At 31.6% G+C, this 23544-nt stretch overlaps 2 protein-coding genes across 3 annotated transcripts; one reads left to right on the forward strand and one right to left on the reverse strand.

The window, feature by feature from the left end:
* Nucleotides 1-1864: 1864 nt before the first annotated feature.
* On the forward strand, nucleotides 1865-8874 carry LOC130901616 (rhomboid-related protein 2). The gene is made up of 5 exons (XM_057813102.1): nucleotides 1865-2219; nucleotides 2272-2483; nucleotides 3460-3726; nucleotides 4666-4879; nucleotides 6505-8874. Exons 1-5 carry the CDS (start codon nucleotides 2157-2159, stop codon nucleotides 6811-6813), a joined length of 1065 nt encoding a protein of 354 aa, XP_057669085.1. The 5' UTR covers nucleotides 1865-2156; the 3' UTR covers nucleotides 6814-8874.
* On the reverse strand, nucleotides 8788-20309 carry LOC130901614 (rhomboid-related protein 3-like). Of its 2 annotated transcripts, none has more exons than XM_057813100.1 (5): nucleotides 20061-20309; nucleotides 13698-13906; nucleotides 12261-12539; nucleotides 10194-10404; nucleotides 8788-9532 (listed from the first exon to the last, which is right to left on the reverse strand). In XM_057813100.1, the coding sequence occupies exons 1-5, from the start codon at nucleotides 20175-20177 to the stop codon at nucleotides 9176-9178; spliced, it is 1173 nt and encodes a 390-aa protein (XP_057669083.1). In that variant the 5' UTR covers nucleotides 20178-20309; the 3' UTR covers nucleotides 8788-9175. The 2 variants fall into 2 exon arrangements, with proteins under 2 accessions (XP_057669083.1, XP_057669084.1); XM_057813101.1 differs by lacking the exon at nucleotides 20061-20309 and adding an exon at nucleotides 16705-16907 and having other exon boundaries at nucleotides 8943-9532.
* Between the last annotated feature and the right edge of the window lie 3235 nt (nucleotides 20310-23544).

Consider the following 23544-nt stretch of genomic DNA (forward strand, 5'->3'; position numbering starts at 1 on the left):
AAAAACACCTATCATAGAAGCTTTCAGAATAGGTTCCGAAATAAACTTGCTTTGCGACGATTTTAGATGCCTCCTTAAGAAATAAACATGAAACAGTAACAAAATTCTTTTGTAAATATACTTGGTTGTAAACCTAAGTCTTTGTCTAGTTTCAATACATCCAGTTTTTTTTATATATCTCAATCTCTAATGGAGACTCTTTTAGTTTGACTCTCCTATCTTCATTGTGGTTGTACTTCTTTTGCACACAATTTTCTGCTGTCTTCCTTCTTTTCCTCTTGTGGTAGTCAATTTCAGCTTTCAAAATTTCAGTTCCAGTTTCGTCAGAAACTGTGTTGCAAGAAGTACTCGCACTTGGTATTGGTTGAGTTTCTGGAAAATTTATTCCATCCACTACCGCATTATCTTCATTGAAAATATCCAGTATTGCCAAGTCTAATTTTTAGTCTTTCCCCCCGATGTTCCTGTCCGACGTGCATTATCTCGTTTATTCTACGAAACACAAACAACTCAAATGTACTGAACATTTTGAATTATTTATTACGTGAACTTACCAAAGTGCGGCTTTTCCATAAGCCGAACAAATTGTCTCTTACATGGGTCCACTTTTTTTCTGGAGACGCCAATTCTAAAGACTTTTCAATAATCAAACCTTTTTTTCCCATATTTAAACGAATAAACTATTTTTGCAAACCACTCAAACACTTAGCAGAATAATTTGACAAGTGTCAAGATGACAATTGGTATTTTGCGAAGAGATATATATTGTGGAACAAAAATCGGAAAAACTATAGCTTATCGATGTATTCTTTGCACTTGGCACTTTTCACTTTGCAACTTCTTGTTGCTATGGAACAGGAATTTGAAAATAAATTGCAAACTGCAAAGTGAGAAGTGCAAAGTATTATTGTGGAATAGGCCCTTGGTGTTAATGAAATTTATAAGCCCAAGATCCACTGGTATGATTTTGCTCACGCCTTCCTTTCCAAAAACGAAGAATTAGAACCTGAGTCTGAGACAAATTTGGTAAAAAAATCATTAGTTTAGAGTAATTTAAATTTATTCATTTACTTTGTGTTATAGTAAAGTTAAAGGAGTTATGATAAAGAAAAATGAAAATGCAAATTTTTCTCGAATTTCATCAGTTATCGCCTACACCCCCGGTGACTTGTAGATTCACCATACTGTATTGCCATTATACTTCGCCTTCTCCCATAAAGTAATCGGTTAGCTGTGCACGCTTTTGATACGCTGCATTATTGAAATTTCTAGTATTTGTTGGAGCCATACTTATCAGTGCTTGAGAATGAAGTTGTGGTCTCCATGTTCCTAAAACAATTTTAGCGTTCTCTGTATCTTCAAAACCAGGTGTTAATCCATAATTTGACTTAGCTGTTTTCCAAATCTAATTATGTGAAGCACAGCACGATTTTAACAACTTTTTCTGGTTCAAGATCTATTGCCCTTAAAAATATCCAGAAACGATTTGTTAAAATTCCGAATCCATTCTCGCTTATTCTTCTTGCTCGACACGATCTAGAGTCAAAAACACGTTCCGTAATACTATGGTTGGGCCGCCTAGGATAAGTTTTCATCAGATACTCTTTTAAAGGAAAGGATTTTTCTCCTATTATTTCCAATTCCCTCAGCAGTGTTCCTGACGCACCTAATGTGTTCCTACGTCTAATCCACTTTCTTACCCACACTCGCCTTATTAATTTTTGCCTCAACTTCAAATTAATTAGTTCCTCTAATACATCCACTACTGCAGTTAAGAGTTCCGCCATTTCTGATAATAGTATGTCGCAACACAAGTGTTGGTACGTGTGAACACCTAGTGTCATAACGCCGAATGTCAAACGCTGTCACAGTATTTGATGCCACGACATGAATGTCACCGTCCTAACGAGCCTTTACTAATAAATACACTTAGTGTACTTAATCTAAAATTATTTGTTATCTATTATTCTGTGGTTATTAGGAATTACAAAAATAGGTTATAAATTAGTTTATAACAATTATTTGAAAAAGTAATTTTTGTTGTCTTATCTTTTTGATAAATTCATAAGAATGCTCATTTGTTGACTATTTTATAAGTAAATTTGTGGATAACTTTAACGATAAGCGCAAACTTAGTATTATAAAAGTATAAAACAATGGGAGAAAATATAGAGTTTCCCTTAAAACCCAAGGAATATTACAAATCAATTTTCAACAAGGTAAAGTTGTTTCAAAATTGTAATAGAGATTCTATTAATATATTTTTTGTAGTATGATAGAGACAGGGATGGTTTAATCGGTGTAAGGGAGTTAACTGATCTCATAGAAAGTAGGGAATATGAAGAAGACATTCCTAAACATTGTGTTAAAAAAATTTTAACTATGCATGATCGCAATGATGATAGAAAATTGGATTTCGAAGAATTCTATGAAATGATTCATAATCCTAATCTAAGTTACATATTTGGACACTATGTACAAAGGTTTTCACATTTTTTTATTCTGAGTAATTTCACATGTAGTAATCTATTCAAAATAATGATTTTTGCTGGTTTTGAAGTCTCTAGTATTGTATAATCAATGAAAGTGTAAACCATTAACATCATTCCACAAACTTGAACATCGTTGATATTCTTGTCTTCATTCATTCAAATATGTTTAACTGTTCCCATATATATAAAATTTTATTCACATTAATTTCATTTTTACAAAATATTCAAATTTCCTATCATTTTAATTATTATTTAATTTAAATGTGATTATGGGTTAGTAGAGTTATAGATATTTAATGTGTTGCTTGAAATATTCGAAATATGGAATATTTCATTAGTTTTTTTTAGCAAATTTCTGTCAAATCAATGAAAATATTTAGTGAATTATATAGGTGTATGCTCAGAGTCGGTTCTAGTGGGGAACTAGCAGATAGGGGCCTTGCAAAATTACTAATTTGATCATTTATTTTAAATGCAATTTTGGATCCATAGGAATTAATCCATTTATTTAGCTACCTTTGTATTTAATTCTGGCACATTGTCTTTGGTAGCTTTCCATTGATATTTGTTTTGCCTCTGCTTTGGTTAAATTGTCTTTACCATAAGTCAAGCTTCTTTCCCTTATCAGTAAGTCTATAGGTATCAAGTCTGTTAGTAGTACTACTACTTCTGTTGAATTATACTGGTTGAAACATGCTGCAGATTCTAATGACTAGTTTTCTTTAAATTTTCTGAAGGATGTTGTATTTTGGAATCTGAGTGCAAGAGACTAACAAGGAGCTACATTTGATTGAGTTACTGTACTTTTTTGCTTTACAGAAGTAGAACCAATTAGATATTGCACTAAGGATCATCTCATTTTTTTTGCATGTCCTCAAAATTCTTGAATATATGTATATATTTTTCAACTTTGTATAAAAAGAAATGAAGAATTTCTTACATACCAAAAAATATATTGAAATCCTAGATACATTAATTGGGTAGTTCCCAAAAGACATTACACCAGACCTGATGCCACCGATGGTATTTATGAAGAAGAATATTCCTGTTATCCTCCAGCTGTTGGAATGATCATATTATCCTTAATAGAAATAATATTTTTTTGTGTTGATGAAGCTACTGAATATGATTCTACAAAATATGCGACTGGTCCGTGTGCAACGATATTTATTTACGAACCATCTAGGAGAAGAGAAGTTTGGAGATACATAACTTATATGTTTGTTCATGTAGGGTGAGTATTATTATTGATTCACTTTTATTAATTTCCACATTAAAATGGATTTTGTGATTATTGTTGCATAATACGGTAAATGAAAGGAAAGAAATAATAGTGACTAAAAATTGAATAAATAAAAAAACTCAGGTGTTTGATTTTCAGAAAAATTTTCAATTCATTCTATATAAAAATATATAAAATTTTAATATATGTATTCAAAAGTGTGAAGATTTAGTTTAAAATATTAAATGACATTAAATAAGTTTCAAGGAAGGTGAAATTGATCAAAGCTCGAATTCTACAAAGCATTAGCTCACTTATAATATACTTTTTTCATCAGAAATTTTTCTAAGCATATTTACACAAAGAAAACCTTTTAGTTTGTTATGAAATTATCAGGGAAAATGGAAAAAGTAAACATAGAGCCATATAATACAATATATATAATGTTATACAATATATAACTTACGGTATATAATACAGAATTGTTCAAGTCAGAAAAAGCACAATAGATAAATAAAAATGTAATGGGAAAGGACTCCAAATACATAAGGGAAGGGACGAGTCAAATACCTTTAATTAATAAAAAAATAAGAGGATGATTTTCGGAAATAAAAAATTTTGAGATGTAAATCAAAATTGTTGTCCTAATTACTATTAGTTTTAAATAACGGGAAACATAAATATGGGAAAATTGCTGCTAACATCAAGTTTAACAATTTTGTAGCAAGAAAATTGAGGAAATTTGTCAAAACAAAAAGAACATTCTGGGAAATGTATTAGAAACAGAAATGGATGAAAGAGGACAAATATTTCCTCGGTGAAGCCAAAAAGAAAATTAATTTGGTTAAAAGTTTTTTTTTCATTTTTAAATTGAACTTTATATTAAAAACGAATTTTCAATCTTAGTTTGATTTCGTTCCTTTTTCCTTTTGAACCATGTTTTGTTTTCAGTGTGTTTCATTTGGTAATAAATCTCTTTGTACAAATACTTCTTGGAATACCTTTAGAAATGGTGCACAAATGGTGGAGGGTGCTCATTGTTTACCTAGCAGGAGTTGTAGCGGGTTCATTGGGCACTTCTATAATGGATCCTACAGTTAAATTAGCTGGTGCCAGTGGAGGAGTATATTCACTTGTTACAGCTCATATCGCTTCTATTATTATGGTAAATAATCATTTATATTACAATCTATTATTTTTTGAAAAATATACTTTTTTTTCTTACATAAAATTGATGTTAGAGGTATCTATATGGATTTTTCAGGGTTATGGTTAAGAATACAAATTACTATCAAACACTTCTTTAAAAACGTAAGTGCACAATAGACGTTTTTAACCGTTAAATTTATTTTTTGCATGCAACTAGTGGTCAAAATAAAACGAAAAACATTAATAGAAAGGTGTTTAGAATATTAACAAGGTATTGAGGTAAAAAAATGGTCGTTGTCACCTAATCAGTAGTCAACAGTGAAGTTCAAATGGAAAGAGCATTAGAGCAAGTTTCGCATGGTACTCCTGTATCTACAGCTATTAAGCAAAACAGGGTTCCCAGGATCAGTCCAAAATAAGAAAAGAAAAGGAGTTGAGGTGCAAAAATGCTTTTGAGGATAGACATGGTTGTCTTCAAAAATTTAAAAACCGCCATCATGAACTTTTCAAGATTTAAAAACTACCCTAGCATCAGTGTTAAAAGAAAGTTTCATGGTTTCATGAAAATAAAAATTTTTTGGCCATCTATGGCAATGAAGAAATACTACTTGAATTTACCAGTGTGTTTAATAGGGATGAGACAGATTTCATCCCCAAAGGAAGTAAAGTGTCGGCATAAAAAGGTCAAAAGGGTATAAATCAGAAAATCAATACTGATGGAAAAGTTCTAATAACTGTAAACATAGATGGAAAGTTGGTACCACCAATGGTGGCTTCCAAGTACTATTGTCTTCCGCGAGATGAGACTGGGACTTATCTATAGAAATCCGGGATGGTTGCAGCCCTCAACTGGATTCCTAATTATTATAATAAGTTGAATTTGTAATCGGGTGGTTAAATCCTGGTTGAAACTCCCAATCTGGCAGCTGTAGAACTGCGGGAAAAATTAAACAAGGAAGGAATGGGAACACAGATGAAAATCACTGCAAAAAGAACGAATAGGTAGAACAGATTTGAAAAAAAGGAGCCAAAAAAAATAAATTTATATTTTTTAATAATATAAACAAACTGGAATGTATTCTATTTGTTCTGTTCTCCAAATAAATAGAAAATACGAATTTATATGAAAACTATCATACAAAATTTGTTTAAAACAAAAGGAAATCCATGAAGATAACCGCCTCCAAACTGTTCTGTTCCCACCCTTTCATATTCATTGTTTGTAAGTCTTCGTGCACTTGATCTGATACGGGGTGTGCCTCTTTTTCTGCTGCATATATTTTGACTCTGTTAGAGATCTTCCATTTTACATCGTCATTGTCTAATATTTCATCAATTTCTTTATTATTTCGGATTTTCCATTCTATTTTAAATATCTTTCTTTGAATTTTTGTGTCATCATCTAACATTCACTGCCATAAGTTACGATTGGTCTTATTAAAGTCCTGTAGATTTTTAACTTCGTTATTCTTGTTATTAATTTGTTTTTCAGTAGTTTCAGGTTCGCGAAATCTACAATCTACAATCTTTTGATACCGACATATTCATTGATACACTTTTAGATGTATTAATATATAGGGCGAGCTTTTTACATTTTCTTATGATAGATATGATAGTATTCAAATATTTTTTTTTTTTTAGAATTGGAAAGAAATGTCGTTCCCCATCGCCCAGTTTCTCATTTTCGTTTTATTAGCCGCATCAGATATAGGTACATCGATATATAATCGATACGTATTAGATATCAACGAACATATCGGATACGCCGCTCATTTTGCCGGAGCCCTAGCGGGATTATTAGTGGGAATCAACGTTTTGAGGAACCTTAAAGTAACTAGAACTGAAAGGATCATATGGTGGATTTCTATACTGACATATGGTGTTCTAATGGGAACTTGTATCATTTGGAATTTGGCGTGGAAGAGTTATTTTCCAAAGGAAAAGTATTAATATGAGTAAAGCACATTATCCACTCATGTTTAACTGCTAAATTATTTGGTGCACTTCCATTTCAGTTCTTTATATCTTTGTACCATTTGATGGTATTTATAGTATTCGGATCCCATTAACTTTTGAGTTAGAGCTAAAATTTTCATCCAGAGACGTGTCTAAATATTCAGTTTAAGGTTTTCTCTTTGTTCTTATGACTCTGGTTGTACATATGTTGATCAATCTTTGCGTTTTCAAGATATTGATTCTTTTCTTCTCTCCAGTCACGAACCCAGGAAAGTGCCACGCAACATTTCATTACCACTTTCTTTTTGATACTATTATTTTCAATTTGATTTTTCGGTAGTTTTCTTACTATATACACATAGTAAAACGCTTTTTGAAGATCTATGGATACTATTTCTCCTTTTTTTATATTCTTGAGTCTTTTGGTAGTTTCCATACATATGGACCAAATAAAATGCTTTTTCAAGGTCTATGGATACTATTTCTCCTTTATTTTTTATATTGGTAGTAAAGTAAGTAAGGGACCAAGTAAAACGCCTTTTCGAGATCTGTGGATACTGTTTTTACTTTTTTCCAATATTCTTTAGTGTTTTGACAGGTCTATACTTTATGGACCCATTAAAATGCCTTTTCAAGATCTATAGATATTGTTTCTCATTTTTTTGTATATTCTTCGATCTTTCGGCAGTTTCCATATTACATGGACCTAGTAAAACACTTTTTCAAGATCTGTAAATATTATTTCTCATTTTTTTATGCATTCTGCGATCTTTCGGGTTTTGATAACAAAGTTATCGTCTTCAAAGACTGAAAGTGTTCGGTATGAATTCCAGTTTTCTTAATTGTTGGACACATCAGTGGATAATGTTTTTTAGTATTTGATTTCATTGAATATCATCGAGATTATTTACACTTGTTTTTATTGACACCTTATATATTTTATTATTCAGTATTTGTTTATTATTTTGGTTGAAAAATCGTATTATTTATAGTTTAATTTAAGTTGTTAACGTCAATCGAGATTTTTTAGAACTTTTTTTTAAATTCTATAACAAATAATACCTAGGTAAGGTATAGGCAGCTAGTTACATTTATTAGACAAAATTAAAACTAAAGTTGCAGATTTTTTTTCAAATTTCGTTCGTTCGATGAGCTGTATTGTTACTAATTCGTCCACGACACAGACCGTGAAGTCGGTCCTGTTCGATTATGTTAATATAATCGCACTGGGTACAAATTTCCAAGAACGGTTATGAAGCAGCAAACTTTTGAATTGTTTTTATACATATATACACCATGTTACGACCGTTTTAATAGAATTAATTTTTAGGAAAACTCATTAACTCGAATATGTTTTTACCTCAAATTTGTTTGTGAAATTGAATTTTATTTTTATTTCCACGTCTTGACTCGACTATAAAAAATCTCGAATAACAGTATTTTAGTTATAACTATTTTTATTATATTTTTTTAAATATTTATTACCGAAACTGTATCAAAATTGTTGTGAATTTATAATTTGAGTCTTGAGTTGATACTCATCAAAAACAAATCAGTGAAAATCAAAATTTCAATCGATTTATCAAATTGGTACTTTATTGTTATTTTTAAGTAAATTAGGTATACCACAAGTTTTTGGTTATCGTTTATCGGTGTCTGAAGATGATAATTTGAGTATAGAAACGCTCGATAGTACATCACAGCTTAATCGTGTTAATTATTAAAATTATTTTGACATTTGAAATTAAGTTTTTGAATTTTCAGTTTAAAATTTGTGCTAAAACACGTATTGCCAATATGGCGGTGCTCTGACGTCAATACATAGTAAACAAGTAAACAGTTAATGGCATTCTTTAGTGTTTGTTTTTTTTTATTATATAATGTCTTTTAAAAGTTATATTTAGTTTATACTACCTTGATAATACCTGAAAAATTATAGAAGTGATGAATTTGAGATTTACAACAACGGAAATATAAAATTTTTATTTTTGTAAATTCCTATATACATTATTTGTACTTAAATATTATAAATAAATTATACAAATTTCATATTCAGAAGGCTAATTTGTGTTACCATAGATTATCTAATACCAGTTGATTCCATCTATCTCCACGGATCCTGTTTTTTGACTACACCAATGAACGAATCAGCCTCTTTGTTGTCATGAATAAAGTGACATTTGACATACGAATAAAAATTATAAATAAAACAAACTGAATAAAAAAAGTAATTTACTTATACTATAATTGCAAATAAATATTAATTTAATATCACAGTTCAATTGAAAATGTCTTATTACTACTCCCTGACTACGTATACAGAGTTATTTGCGAATTATGATCGGTGATATCGAAATCAATTATACTCTGGCTCGATTAATGTACGATTAAAAACTTGTTGCGATGATATCGTCGAATTAAAATTGAAACAATCAATTTCAATAGGAAGTTTAAAATCTAGAATGATAAAAATCATCGCGAGAACTATTTGTATTAACAAACAAATATACCAAATGATATTTTCTTTTTCTGTAATTTGGAGATTCCTGAGAATGTTTACTCCTAGTAATAATCCCACTATTGCTCCTCCCGCATGACACACATGACTTGTCGAATCAGTTGGATTTGTAATTACGTTAATTACAACTTCTACAACCACAACGATGCCAAAAAGTAACAATCTAACTGAGGGATGGCTCATTTCTCTCCAGTTCTGAAAATTAAAGAATATATGGTACATGATAAGATATAACTTTGTTTCATAGAAAAATCATTCCACGTGTTTTCATCGTAGTAAATAGCACTCTGCCTTTTAGTGATGATTTATAACCTTTTCTAGAGAAAAAAAGCTTCTTTCTTCAAACATTTTGAAACTTATAACTTTTAATATAATTTCTGATCAATAAAACTGATTTTAAAAAGTTGTAACCTCAAATTCGTACATCGAATTGGCTAAATCGGCTCAACAGCCTTCGCGCAAGGCGTGCTCGGCAGAGATAGATGAAGAAGACTGATAGATCTCTCTCTCACCAAACAACTGCTCCAGGTAAATAGATAAATATGCGCGAAATTAGACTAGTGACCGGAATTCTAACCGGACATTGCCATTTAAGACGTCACCATCACACCATGGGCATAACGGATGATCCAGAGTACCGAGGAAGACGAAACTGTAGACCACGTAATCTGTGAGTGCCCTGCACTCACCTGGGCACATCCCACAACCTGCCAGACCACATCAAAGGGTTCAAGTCGGCTTCTCAAAGGACATTGAACTTTGGTAACGTCAAGTGGGGTACGACGGGCCTATCTGAAGGCATATGAACTATGAAACTTTTTTTTTCTAATAGTCATATAATCAAATATGAATTTACCATTATAACTTCAGCAATGTGGGCACTAAAAAAAGAAAAAACGCCTCCACTTCCACCAACAAGGAGTGCTTTCCTATCCAATACTGAATGGGTCATAGATCCTCCAATAGCTCCGGCTATATATATTACGGCGACTCTCCAGCTGTGCATCATCTCCAAAACTATTCCAACGGAAATTTGAATTATAACGTTGCCGAGCAGATGTGTGAGACTGAAAATAATACAAATATTTAACATTGAAGTCAAGCTTGATATTATTATTAACTACAACAGAAAGTTTCTGCAGGGGGCGTTTGCAGCTAAATGAGTCTAGTTTATCATAACTTATGTTTTTTTTAGTGTACTTTGATCTCTATTTTGGACTAAAGTCTTTTCTACATAGAAAAATAGATTTATAAGTCTAATTTGATCAGAATTTGGTTATTCTTGGTCTAATTTGGCCAAATTTGGTACAAACAGTTTATGTGAGTTCAATTTATGAAATTTATTTTTATCAAAATTTTCCTAGTATAACTTTACTTCGGCGTAGAGGTAGCTTTTCTATGTGTAGTTTGAACAAATATATTTAATTTGACTTTTCTTGGAATAATTTAATAAAAATTTGCTTTTCCTTAGTCTATTTGAGCTTTTTTCTGTTAAATTAGTTTGAAAAATTGAAAAATTTTGATCCAAAATAGCAAGTTTTATGAACATAATTTGATAAAAATTTGCTTTTGATAACTTACTATGTATAGTTTCAACAACAAAATGGCTATTAGTCGTTTAATTTTTAGTCTAGTTTATTCAAAATTCAGTTACTCTTGGTATAGTTTGGCCACAAATGGCTTTTCTGGCTCCACAAGTCTAATTTGATTAAAATTGAGCTTTACTTCATCTAAGAAGTAGTATAATTTGGCTTTTCTTGACCCACATTAATCTAAAAGGGCTTCTTTTAGGCTAGCTTATTCAAAAAAAAATTTTTTTTCACTTCATATTGATAGAAAAACGACTTTTCACGTTTATTTTGATTGAAAATGGGCTTTACTAACGATTATTAGATGAAAATGTGACTTTTCTCTCTCTAATTTATTCAAAATTTGGGTTCTGAAATATAGTTTTATCCAAATTTAGTTTTTCTTGGTCTAATTTGGCCAGAAATGGCTTTTCTTAATTAAATTTGGCAGAAAAGCGTATCCACTTGTCTAATTTGATGGAAATGGGGCGTTCCTTTAGTTTATTTCATCTAAGAGGTAGTTAAATTTGGCTTTTCTTGGCCTAATTCGATCTAAAAATAGCTTTTCTGAGTCTAATTTATTTTATTTATACAAAAATAGTTTTTTTCTGTAGAAAACCGGGTTTTCAAGTCTTGTTTGATTCAAATTTGACTTTTATAAGGCTTATTAAGTCAAAAGTAACTTTTCTATGTCTAATTTGTTCAAAATTTGGCTTCTCAAATATAGTGTTGGCATTTTTAAAGTTTAATTTGGCAGAAAAAAAATTTTTCAAAAACTAATTTTCAAAAATTTGACTTTTTGAGTTCATTTTGGCAGTTTTTCTATATCTAGCTAGACTTTTTTAGCCTTATTTGAATCTTCAGAGCTTAATTTTATAAAAATTTGGCTATTTTCAGTCTACTTTACCCAAAAATGGCTAGTTCGGTTTCATTTCTTGAAAAAAAAATTTTTTAAGTTTAATTTGATAGATATTTAGGGTTTTTTGTACTAATTTCATAAAAAATTTACAAAAACTGCTCTCAGTTCGATTTAATAGACAAACGACTTTTTTAACGTTTAATTTTAACTCTAATTCTCAGTTTAATTTGGATGTAAAACGGCTTCTCAAATATAATTTGTTTAAATTTCGCTTTCTTATAATGTAATCTGGCCAAAATGATTTTTACTTGAGTTTACTTTAGCCAAAAGGCTGCTTTTCTACGTCCAATTTACCTTTTTTAGCCTGATTTTAATCAAAAGTTGGTTTTTTTAGTCTAATAGCTCTCATTTTAATTTCATAGACAAACGGTTCTTCTTCTTTAAAAATAAAATGAATTCGTACGTCGAAATTGAAAAAATAGTTGAATATACTTACTCAGCATGTAGCAGAGCATAAGTAAAATATCTATAGACTTCTCTTTTTTTACATGGATCGAAACATAAGGCCTCCGCCACAGGACCCCAATCTTTTGGCGTTTTTTTATAAGCTGCGTTCGCGTAAAAGAAAATTAACTGTAGCAATGAAATAATAGCCATCCCCATTAAGTTTGTACCAAATTTAAGATTATTTTCGTACTCCCCCGTCATTGTAATAGTCCTTTGAATTCGCATACGATTTCTACATCCTTTTGGAACCACCACGAACTTAAAAAATCTGAAAAAAACAACACTAGGTTATGAAAATTATTTTTTCTAATTACGAATGTACGTCCAGGTAATTTTTTGTACGTAGATACTACACTATCTCCCCTAAATGTAAATACCACTCCAATAAAGAAAAACATAAGTAAAGGTGTTAGTTGTTGATTAAATATTAACCAAATTACCAAGATAACATGAAGAATTTTTAAACTTGATTCTTAAGCATTTCAAAACCTCAAATTCATGAGATTTATTATGTTCGTATATCAATAGATACTTTCTAAATCTCAATAAAAATGTAGATAGGTTTGTACCAAATATCCCGAATCAATTCTAGCACTCTCCAAGCGTAAGTTAATTATTTAAACGTGTGCACAATTAAATTTGCTCAGGTACTAGATACGATAAAAAAAAGTTTGAAGATGAAGAACTGGAAACATTATTCGATGAAGATTGTTGCAAAACACAAGAAGAGCTCGCAGAATCTTTGGGCGTCATTCAAGCAGCCATTTCAAAACGTTCAAAAGCGGCTGGATATATTCAAAAGCAAGGAAATTGGGTTCCACATGAATTCAAGCCGAGAAACGTCGAAAGGCGGTTTTGCATGTCCGAAATGCTGCTGGAACGTCATTTTTGCATCGGATTGTTACTGGTGATAAAAAATGGGTCCATTACGACAACCCCAAACGCAAAAAATCATATGTGAAATCCGGCCAAGCAGCCAATTCAACGGCAAAGCCAAATATCCATCGCGCGAAGGTAATGCTCTCTATTTGGTGGGATCAGAAGGGTGTGCTGTATTATGAGCTGCTAAATCCGGGTGAAACCATCAATGGAGAACGCTACCGAACACAATTAATCCGTTTGAAAAGAGTACTAACCGAAAAACGCCCGGAATATGCAACCAGACACGAGGCAATAAATTTCCATCATAACAACGCTCGGTTCCACGTTACTATTCCGGTTAAGAACTATTTGGAAAACAGTATAATATTTCTCAATGCTGTGGAGCTGTAAGGAGATCTGTGACTTAACTATTCATTCCAGCTCTAGCAAATGGGAGACAGAATAGATGTTTCAGTTTGCAGTGCTTATATAATGTCCTTATTTCAGTCTAAGTAAGTTTGAGGATCGATGACGATACAATATATATGTAATATGTGTGATTTACCTATTAGCTACTGAGTAAAAAGTTTCTTTGAACGTGTTGTTGTTGATCATATCGAGAAATTCTTCGAAATCCAATTGCCTATCTTTGTTTCTATCGAATTTTTCATAAAGTATGTCTAGAACGTCTTCAGAAATGACCACTTCTTCTTGAGTTTCAAGGAATTTTTTTAATTCGCTTACACTCACGTAACCATCTTTATCCGTATCGCACTGAAACAAAGAAATTGATTAGTTTGCAGGGATATGTGACAAATATAATGTTTATTTCTTAATCCTTCGTCTACTAGGATCATTTGAAAAATTAATTATTGCAAAATTCAAAAATTGTCTCTTATAAAAGTATACCGAAACAGCGCAAGACTTTGTACACGACTATGACTATTTATACTGCAAGACTTCAAATGAAAAATAGCAAAAATTTGATCTGGTACCTTAAAATTCAGTTTATATCAATGGATTGGAAGAAAGTAGTTATAATATTGGTTTATGAATTCAGTAATAGAATAAAACAATTGGTAATCCTGAAGATAAAATACCAGATTTGGAAATAAACTTGGTAATTATGAAATTAGCTGGATTGATTGTGACAGGAAGTAAGTTGGGCAAACTAAGAGGTCCGTTAATGTACGATCTAAAGAGCACGTAGCTCATTAAAAATATAATATTATTAATCCTTATCTTATCCTTTGAAAACTTGTTTTAGAAATACCGGCCCGTGCTGCAATTTCTCTTGATTTTAGGCGCTGGTCACTTAAAACAATTTCTTCTACTAATTTAAAGTTTTCTGAAGTAGTCACCCGCACGCGGTTCATCTTCTCCCCGGCGAAACAACTCAAACCAAAGTTTAATTATTTAAAATCATGGACACAACTCACTGTAAATAGTCTTTATTCTGTTTTTGATGTGTTGGAAATAATCCAAACTCAATTTTTTAAAAGCGAGAGGTTGTTCTAGCTCTATTATGATAAAATGGCAAGTTCAAACTTCGTGTAAAGCTTGTTGAAACTTGTTATTGGCGCGTGCATGACGATTTTTGCGAACGCACTTTATTTACTATATAAAACAAAGAACTGATGGTTCAAACTAAGTGTATAAAAGACACATTGATTGGTATATAACTCTGCGACGACCAAGGACTCTTCCTTAAGTTAGAGCATTAAATAGAAAAATTTTCAAATCCGAAATAAATGTAGCATAAACATGACATTTTCTAGAGAAAAGCTTTCCAGAGTTGGAGTAGAATTAAAATAAGCCACCAAAGTTCTTTTATATTCAGACGATCGATTTGTTATAAACCAGAAAATTCATTAATCATAGTTCATTACCCTTCCATCAGTAATAAAGAAAATAAAAGTATTGTGTGTAACCAAATTTTAATGATGAATTCTTGGTAGTAAGTGAATAATCAAGGTCCATTTAAAACAATTGATATAATTGATGACAACCTCGTAAGGAGAATCGAATATATTATTGACTGTATTATTTAAATAGTCAATTATTTCAAAGAAATCGATTAATTTGAAGCCATTCGTTTGAATTATACTGAAAACAGATCCCGTGGACTGTTTTCACTACACCACTCAACTTTTCTAATTGTTTTTTGTTAATTGCACCAATAAATTGTTTTGCTCTATATTTTTTCTATTTCCAAGCTTTCGAAATCTTATTTTTTCGATCAATTATAAATGTCCTTGGGTTATTACTACTGAAAACTATGAGATCGATTTTAAAGTACTTGACTGTACTTGTGAATATGTTTTTGTCAGGTTCACATTTCACTTTACGTAATTATTCCATTTCTAAAATAAAAAATTATCAATGGCGAGTATTATGCGAACTTATGGCAACGTTTGAGCGAAGAAATCAAGGAAAACGGACACAAGAAAGTTTTATTTCATCAAGACAATGCACCAGCTCACATATCCGTTATTGCAATTGTCAAAATTAATGAATTAACGTTTGATTTGCTACCCCATCCAACATATTCGCCAGATTTATCCCCTCGGATTATTTTCTGTTCCCAAACTTGAAAAAATGGCTTGATGATCGAAGATTTTTTAACAATGAAGGGGTAATGTCGACAGTTAATGGTTTTTCTGTGTTTTCTGAGTTGGATCAGGTACTTCTGGGACGTACAAGTATTGAAAGTATTTTCACTACCATGCATGGTCGATAAATTGAGTTATCAACAATAATTTTGTTGCCTTTTCTTCTAAGAAAATTTCTATGTAATACATAATTTAATTTTTGAATTTCATTGCTTTATATTAATAAATATTTAAAACTGTTCACCATTTCCAACTATGTTTCGTTTAATTCTTATTTCATCACAATTATTTATGTCTTCTTTTTCTGTTATATCTTTAATTATATTCGTATTTTTTAGTTTAATTGCCGGCTTTCTTATTAATACATTATAAATCAACTCGTTTTTAGTTAAAATATTAAATAAAGACATCCAGACATTCCAAAGGCCATCATATTTTTTTTAACTAGTACAGGACTCGGTACTCTTCTATGTTTTAATCCTTTTTGGTAATCTTTGTTTTCTTACAAAGTTCTTGAATGTTTGTTAGGTGCTATTATTAACTAAAACCTTCTTTGTTGTAAAATTTTTTCATTTCTTCTAACTGGCATCAAAAAGTAGCAAATTCTACTTATTTCCGGATCTTCCGGAATTTTGTTTTTGCTCCATATTCTTTGTTAACAGTTGATTCAGCCCTCTTTTTCCAAATTTTGTAGCATTTATGAACTAATACTACGAAAACGCCATTTATCTTGAATTCTGCTGATTTTTTTTCTTCCAGTATTATTGACACTTATTATTTTCCACCAATCGTTGAAAAACTGGTATGTTTTATTTAAAAAAAATATTCTAAACGTCGTCGTTTAGAAGTTATTCAATCTGTATCTTTTAAAAATGATGAAATCTCGTTAGATTTGGAATTTAACTTTATGCGCTATTTTATACACGCACTGTATATATTTTTATTATAAATAATACTTACACGCGTGAATATACTTTTAAAATATTCGCAAACTTCGCTATTATTCAAAATAGGGTTTCTCAGTTGAATATTTTCATCTTCGTTACCTTTTGGTACTTCCATAGTTTTTACTGTAACCACGACGGGATTTTTACATAACATTAAACACACGTTCAACACTCAACGGAGATCCTCTACCATACTCGATTTATTTTGTTTTGGAGACTCAACACAAAACCAGTTTTATAAATATACTATCTATTGAACTCGCTGTTGCCAATTTATCATCGAAAATATATGCGGAAACGCGGGAAATACTCATATCAATCGGGATTTTCCAACATTTGAGCGTGGGACCTTATTGTCGTGATGGGATTTTCGCTTTAATATTAAAATAGATGAATTTGATATAAAAATATTTGTTGTTGTTGTATTTTCAACATCTCTTTCGGATTTCTCACGCTGGTGGACGACCCGAGTACGAACGATCTTCAAGCGTCAAATATCTATTATTAAAGCAACACTGTATCATCTGCTTATTAACTGTGTCTTCCTCTTCGATTTCACATATTTTCCTTTTGAGTTAAATTTTTTATCAAAGTGGTAATTGATCCCAGCAAATAAATATGACATAATGAAAAATTAACCATTTGTTGTTGTAGTAAATTTGTTAATGGGATCTTGTAGGAATTTGGCGTCTTCAAACATGAAACATATACTGTATGTTGTGTACTTTCTGATACAGTGGTATTTTTCAAGCAACTACCGCTATTTCTAGGTCAGGCCAGGTACTTCTGGGATCATCCTCACTAGTTTTCAAAGTTTAGCAAGACTTCAGAGAAACGCGAAAAGTGCCCGCCGAGCAGCCTGTGTATTGAGGCTCCGTTCTCTTTTCAGACGAAAGCAGAGTGTGCGAGTGTGTCTGTATAGTAGCGATAGAAGAGGATGAGTCTGAAGAAGACCTGGAGAAAAATTGGCGTAGTGGTGCATAAAAGAAAACGTGACTTTTGGAGAAGGTTCCTGAATGGTTTGGGTTAGCATTTCAATGGAAGGAAAAATCGAGTTGGTTTTAATTGAAACTGTCGGAGGAGTTGGAGGACTAACTGATACATAAGGAAGATTAATGTCCGTCCATATACTGCAGGTTCCTTACAGCTGTATTTACAGGATGTCGAAATTACGATTGGCCAGTGCGTAGCTCGGACTTCCTATCGAGCTTTTTTGAGATGAACTTAAGAAAAAAGTCCCAATACAAGCTACAAAATGGCACTCACTGAAGAATGAGTTAGCATTCAAGAAGATCGAGCGATTTGAAGCTGTTCTTCCAGCCAGGGGATGGAACACTTAATATTATTAAGTTAATTTCAAATAAAGTATGATTTTCATTAAAATTTAAGCTTCAATCAAGCGATAACAATATGGAACACTCATTATAAATCTAAAACGGTTGAAATTAGAAGATGCTAAAATTAGAAGAAGCATTGAAGCTACAAATTTTTTGCTAGAAACTTTTGACCTGCGAGTGTGCGACTTGAATCGACTATTGTTTCAATCCTTTTTCTAAAAGGATTTAAAAGTAGTCACCCCATCGAAATATGCAAATAATTACATTATATCCAATAAAACTAATGTTGATATAATTTTGAATTCGTATTGTACAGAAAAAGAAATAAAAAAGATGTAACATACACCTCTATACATCTGGACCCTTCTTAGGGCAAAATATTTGAAAATATTGATTTAATAGTTATTTATGCAACAAGTAAGTAAAGTAATATTTTTTTTCAAGAGTAGGCAATTTCCACGAGTGAAAATATAGTTACTTTACTCACGAGTTTCATTCAAAATTTTCTCTACATCTACAGACTTAAAGAAATTCGGCAAGACTTTTATTAATTTTAAGTAAAAAAGTTAAATTACTGTTGGTGCTTGAATTGGCAACATTTAACATCGTCAATAGTTGTATTAGTATTTATTGTTTCTTTAGTTGAATTATATAACCACCGAAATCCACTAATAGAGTTGTCGAAGAACCTCGAAATGTATGCCTAGTGTAGTTTTTTTAATTTGGATTAGGTAAATTCAAATATGTTGCGATAAACGAGGGAATTTTTGAAAATTTATTGATACCTACAACTTGGGTTTTGCATTTTCCATTTTTATATTGCAAAAAGGATTTTACTGCAAAAAGAAATGATCTGTTTTGACATTTGTGGGTCGTTGATTTTTATATTTTTTATATTTACCAAGTTTAATCTATAATAATAGTAAATCGACATTGAACGTGAGTTTTTTTATCAGGTACTGCGATAATTAAAACATTTCCGGTATTATTTACATTAAAATTTTTTGTGTCATACCTTATGCATGAGATAAAGATCAACAGAAACTTATTAATTTCTTCACGAGCCAATGTTTCGAGCCAACTGATTTATTTTTCAAATATGCAATTAGTTTCGAGTATTTACTGATATCTACGTCGTTATTTACCATTAGGGTGCCTCTCAGTTTTGAATAAATCGACTAAAGTGTTGAAGACTTCCAAATTTTGGATTTAGTTCCAAAATAAGCTATTAACACTCTTTCTGTGAAGCTGTTTATGCCTTTTTGTAATTATTTAGAATTACTCCAGGCAAAAATCGTTCCAAAAAATTTTTCACGCATTTGGGGCTGTTTCTGAGGGTACAAATAGTAAATTTAAGGCGGGGGAGACATATTATTTACATTATTTTAGGCAATACATGGTACAAATTACATATGATAAATCAATGAAACGTAACCTAACCTAACCTAACCAATTCTTAATATTTAGTTAGGTTAGGTTAGGATTTTCGGAACGAATATCAAGAAATTCATCGGAGAAACAAATTGATATGAGAAAAAAACTTTTGATAAAACAATTTTTTCACTTGCGTTAAAAAATGACACGTTAGTTACATAAGGAAACATCTAGATTAGTATTAAAATTAAGACGTAAAAAGATCATATTTCGTAAATATATATCAGCATTTAAGTATTTTAATATAAAATAGGATTTCTGTAAACACTTTTCAATGAATTATAGTTAATTCCGTTCATTCAACTTTATAAAATTATTATAATTTTGTGTTCAATAAATTTTTAAAAACATATTTTCGGACATCGAAAATATAACTTATAACAGTACTTTTTTTTCACGGTTTTTAATCGATTCAAAAATTACATTCTTGCTAACGAATGAAAAGAAACGTGAATATTATAACGGACGTAGAAAAAAATATTTTTAAATCTTGTTTACATAATGTAATAATAAAATAACATCATTATTTCACAACAAACACTTTTATGCGATCATAATAATTAAAATAATTATAATTAATCAATTTTTTCTCACTTACACAATTGAAGAAACTTAGACAATAATTCTTGAAATCTTCATCACTTAATATACTCAAAGGAATAAATATTTCAGTAGATTCTTCCGGTATTTCGATATTATATGTACTCTTAGCCATTATACCTTGCGAATTACACAATTTGTTGTTTACTAAACGCTAAATAAAACTGGAATGGATTATACACTAAGTCTTAAAATAGCTATTCATGTTTTGAACGTTAAGTTTCTGTTAACGTGCTCAGCCGTGAAAGTAACTTTGATGGGGTATTCCCAATTGTGAATGTAGCCGAACATTTTTGTTAAGTCACGCACCAATTACTTATAGGAAGAGATATTTTTACATATGATTATAATAATACGAGGATATATTGAAAAATTCTTAGCCTACTATAGAACCAAATAAAATTGTCAAGATATTTTTATTACTCAACATATTCTCTTTTTAATTGGATACATTTATTACTGCAAACCAGACCTCCACAGCTTTTATTACCTCCTCTTTGGAAGAAAATTTATGACCTTTAAAACTTTTTTTCAGTTGAGGAAAGAGATGATAGTCGGACGGAGCCAAATCTGGTGAATATAAGGGGGGTGTTCTAGTAATAAAGGCAACATGAGATTTGTGTACAGGGGCGTTGTCCTGCAAAAATAAAACACCTTTGGATAGCTTTCCTCGTCTTTTCTCTTTAATTTTTTCCCGTAGTAATTTGGAATAGTAATCTCCAGTTATTGTTCTATCCTTATCCAAAAAATCAATAATGATAACTCCATGGCAATTCCAAAAAACTGAAGCAACAACTTTTCCAGCAGATTTTTGGACACGAAACTTCTTAGGTCTTGGAGAACCAGCCATTCCATCGATTGTTTCTTTGTTTCTGGATCGTAGAAATGTACCCAAGTCTCATCCATAGTAACAAATCGGTTTAAGTAGTCTATATCGTTTCCAAATCGAGCACAGATCAAACGCAATGCTTCTACCCTTGCACGCTTTTGGTCAACATTCAAATATTTAGGGATCCATTTTGCAGCAATTTTCCTCATGTCCAAATTGACGAACTTTATGATGAACGCGTTCATATGAAATATTCAGTGCTTCAGATTCCGTTTTAGCCCAAATCGACGGTCTGATAAAATCATGTCATGAACTGCATCGATATTTTCGGGAACTGACACAGAAACTGGCCTTCCCGATTGGTCATCATCTTCAATGGAAAATTCACTTCTTTTGAAGCTTGCAGTCCAATTTTTCACAGTCGCATACGAAGGACATTGATCACCAAGGGTATTAAGCATATCGTAAATCTTAAACCTTTTAAATACAGGTACTTGATGATGGTTTTCTAGATATCAATACACCCTCGTAGTAGTACTGCATTATTTGATTCTTGTATTATAAAAGAGAACTAAAGAAATGTTTTTATATTGAATTGTCTCGCGCTGCTATCGGAGAACAATCAAAAAATCATGTTTGATGTTCGCGCTCAACTCAATCAATTCACACAACGGTAAAAGAGACTTATTCTAGTATGACTTGAGGAGGGTATGAGTTGAGTGACTTTGAATCCTTAATGACAAACTTATTTATCAATTGCGTGCAGTTGATCGAGTATTCAGAATGCTGTAAGGGTTTTTATTTGTATTAGGGGAAGTTTTTTTATATATTAAGTATATTCAAAGGCGTCGTCAGCTTAAAAGGGGCGCAATGGGGTTAAGTATGAACTTTGTAAGTCTTTGCCTCGATGACGATTGTAATAAGAACGGTTCTAATATCAATGTATAAAACTTCACAAGCCCTCGACAGCAAAATAACCAAATCAAACTTTTAAACACAGTAATAATTATTTATTTTTCGCAAAACTTTGAACCACAACCACATCATTAATATTATTTAGGTTTTTATGTATTTTAGATGTACCCCCATCATGGTCAGACCATTAAGGTGATCTTCCATGGTGCTTTTTAGCCATGTTTTTAGTCTTCTGAAGGATCGCTCTACTGTACAGGACGTGTATGGTAAAGCGATCAATATTTTGAATGCTTTTTCCGTTTCGGGAAAGAAGGAATTTGTTTCTTTTAAGACATCAACAACTGTTGGATTTGTTAGATTAAACCTATTGTGTCCAAATTGCTACCAAAAGTCAATTTCATTCTTTATGTTAGGTAAATCATAAAACTGGGCAATAGATTCACTAGTTTGCTTCATATTTTTAATTGTCATCTTTTGCATCTGCACTAACTTAAATAATGCAAATTGATGGCGTGTTTTCTTCAGCAAAACGTACTTCAAGGGAGGTGATAATTGAATCCAAGTATGGTATTACCAAATACCTCTTCCAGTATTTTGAAGGGCTTTCTGCTGGATTATTGCTTCTATTGTTTCTCCGTATACATTGATTTAATGTCCTTCTCCGATCCGACTTTCTCTGCAACAACATCAGCTTCCTCTAGAATTTCGTCTGTCACTATTACCGGATTTTCACGGTGGTTTTTAATTAAAAGTAAAATCCTTTTAACGTGTTCCAACGCTTTGACCACGTCCAAAGCTACAGATTGGAGTACGTTGACAACGGGTTCCATCAAAGCCGAGTATTTGACTACCAACAAAATCCCAAACATATTTTTACACTGTTTAATGGCCTTTCTTTTTTACAAATCGGATTTAGTCGTAATGAAAATTACGGCGATTTTACAAACGGATGTCATTCTGAATATTTTAATAGGTAAGGAAGTCAATTGCTCGCACGGCCTTAGGACTTTGTTCGCTTTGCGGCTAGTTACATTTGATCTCCCCCATTGCGACGACCTTGAGTATATCTGAGTATATGTTTCGATTCTTATTTTTTCAGTGTAACAATCAAATTTTGACTTATGATTCGTATCATATTGTCTCTTCAATTTAAACTCCTTACAAACAGTAACTGTTCGATTACAAATCAAACACAGTGGTTTACCTTTCCATTCTATGAAAAAATATGCAATTTCCCATTTAGATTAAAAAAATTCCCATTTAGATTGAATAATTCTGCACTTACTATCAACTTTAGATTTTTGTGACATTATGCCAAAATCGTAACAATTATGGAAGTCGACAATACTTCGCAGTACAATTAAAATCCTTCTCCAACCGTATCGCTTCGATTACTCGACTCAACTGACTCACGTCGCGTCGCCGCACTCGTTTTATATGGTTAAAGAAGGTTCTAGTCTAGATTCGAAGCGTGTGGAAGATTATATCGTTGCTGCTAAGAGATGGCGATACTGTATTTCTCTCTCGTTTGTTTAGGTACGCGTTGCCCTTGAAATTACTTATAAACATCCGTAGAGGAATCGAATCGAAATCTAAAAGCTCTAAAAAACATGATTCTTCTTTCTGTGACACTTTGCGATCGAGGGCCTTGACATGACTGATTTAGGAGTTATAAAAGTTAGGTGGGAAGTACGACATGTTTAAGGGAATTTCTCATATTGACACATCGGTTTTCTAG

The sequence above is a fragment of the Diorhabda carinulata genome, chromosome X, assembly GCF_026250575.1.
Source record: "Diorhabda carinulata isolate Delta chromosome X, icDioCari1.1, whole genome shotgun sequence".
Lineage (NCBI taxonomy): Eukaryota > Metazoa > Arthropoda > Insecta > Coleoptera > Chrysomelidae > Diorhabda > Diorhabda carinulata.

Coding starts and splice junctions, on each gene's coding strand:
- LOC130901616 (XM_057813102.1), top strand. CDS start 2,157: ATGGGAGAAAATATAGAGTTTCCCTTAAAACCCAAGGAATATTACAAA. Junction 2,484..3,459: donor TTTGGACACTATGTACAAAG/GTTTTCACATTT, acceptor TTGAAATCCTAG/ATACATTAATTGGGTAGTTC. Junction 4,880..6,504: donor ATATCGCTTCTATTATTATG/GTAAATAATCAT, acceptor TTTTTTTTTTAG/AATTGGAAAGAAATGTCGTT.
- LOC130901614 (XM_057813101.1), bottom strand. CDS start 16,845: ATGTTATGTAAAAATCCCGTCGTGGTTACAGTAAAAACTATGGAAGTA. Junction 12,540..13,697: donor TTTTACTCAGTAGCTAATAG/GTAAATCACACA, acceptor TGTTTTTTTCAG/ATTTTTTAAGTTCGTGGTGG. Junction 9,533..10,193: donor ACATTGCTGAAGTTATAATG/GTAAATTCATAT, acceptor TTTAATTTTCAG/AACTGGAGAGAAATGAGCCA.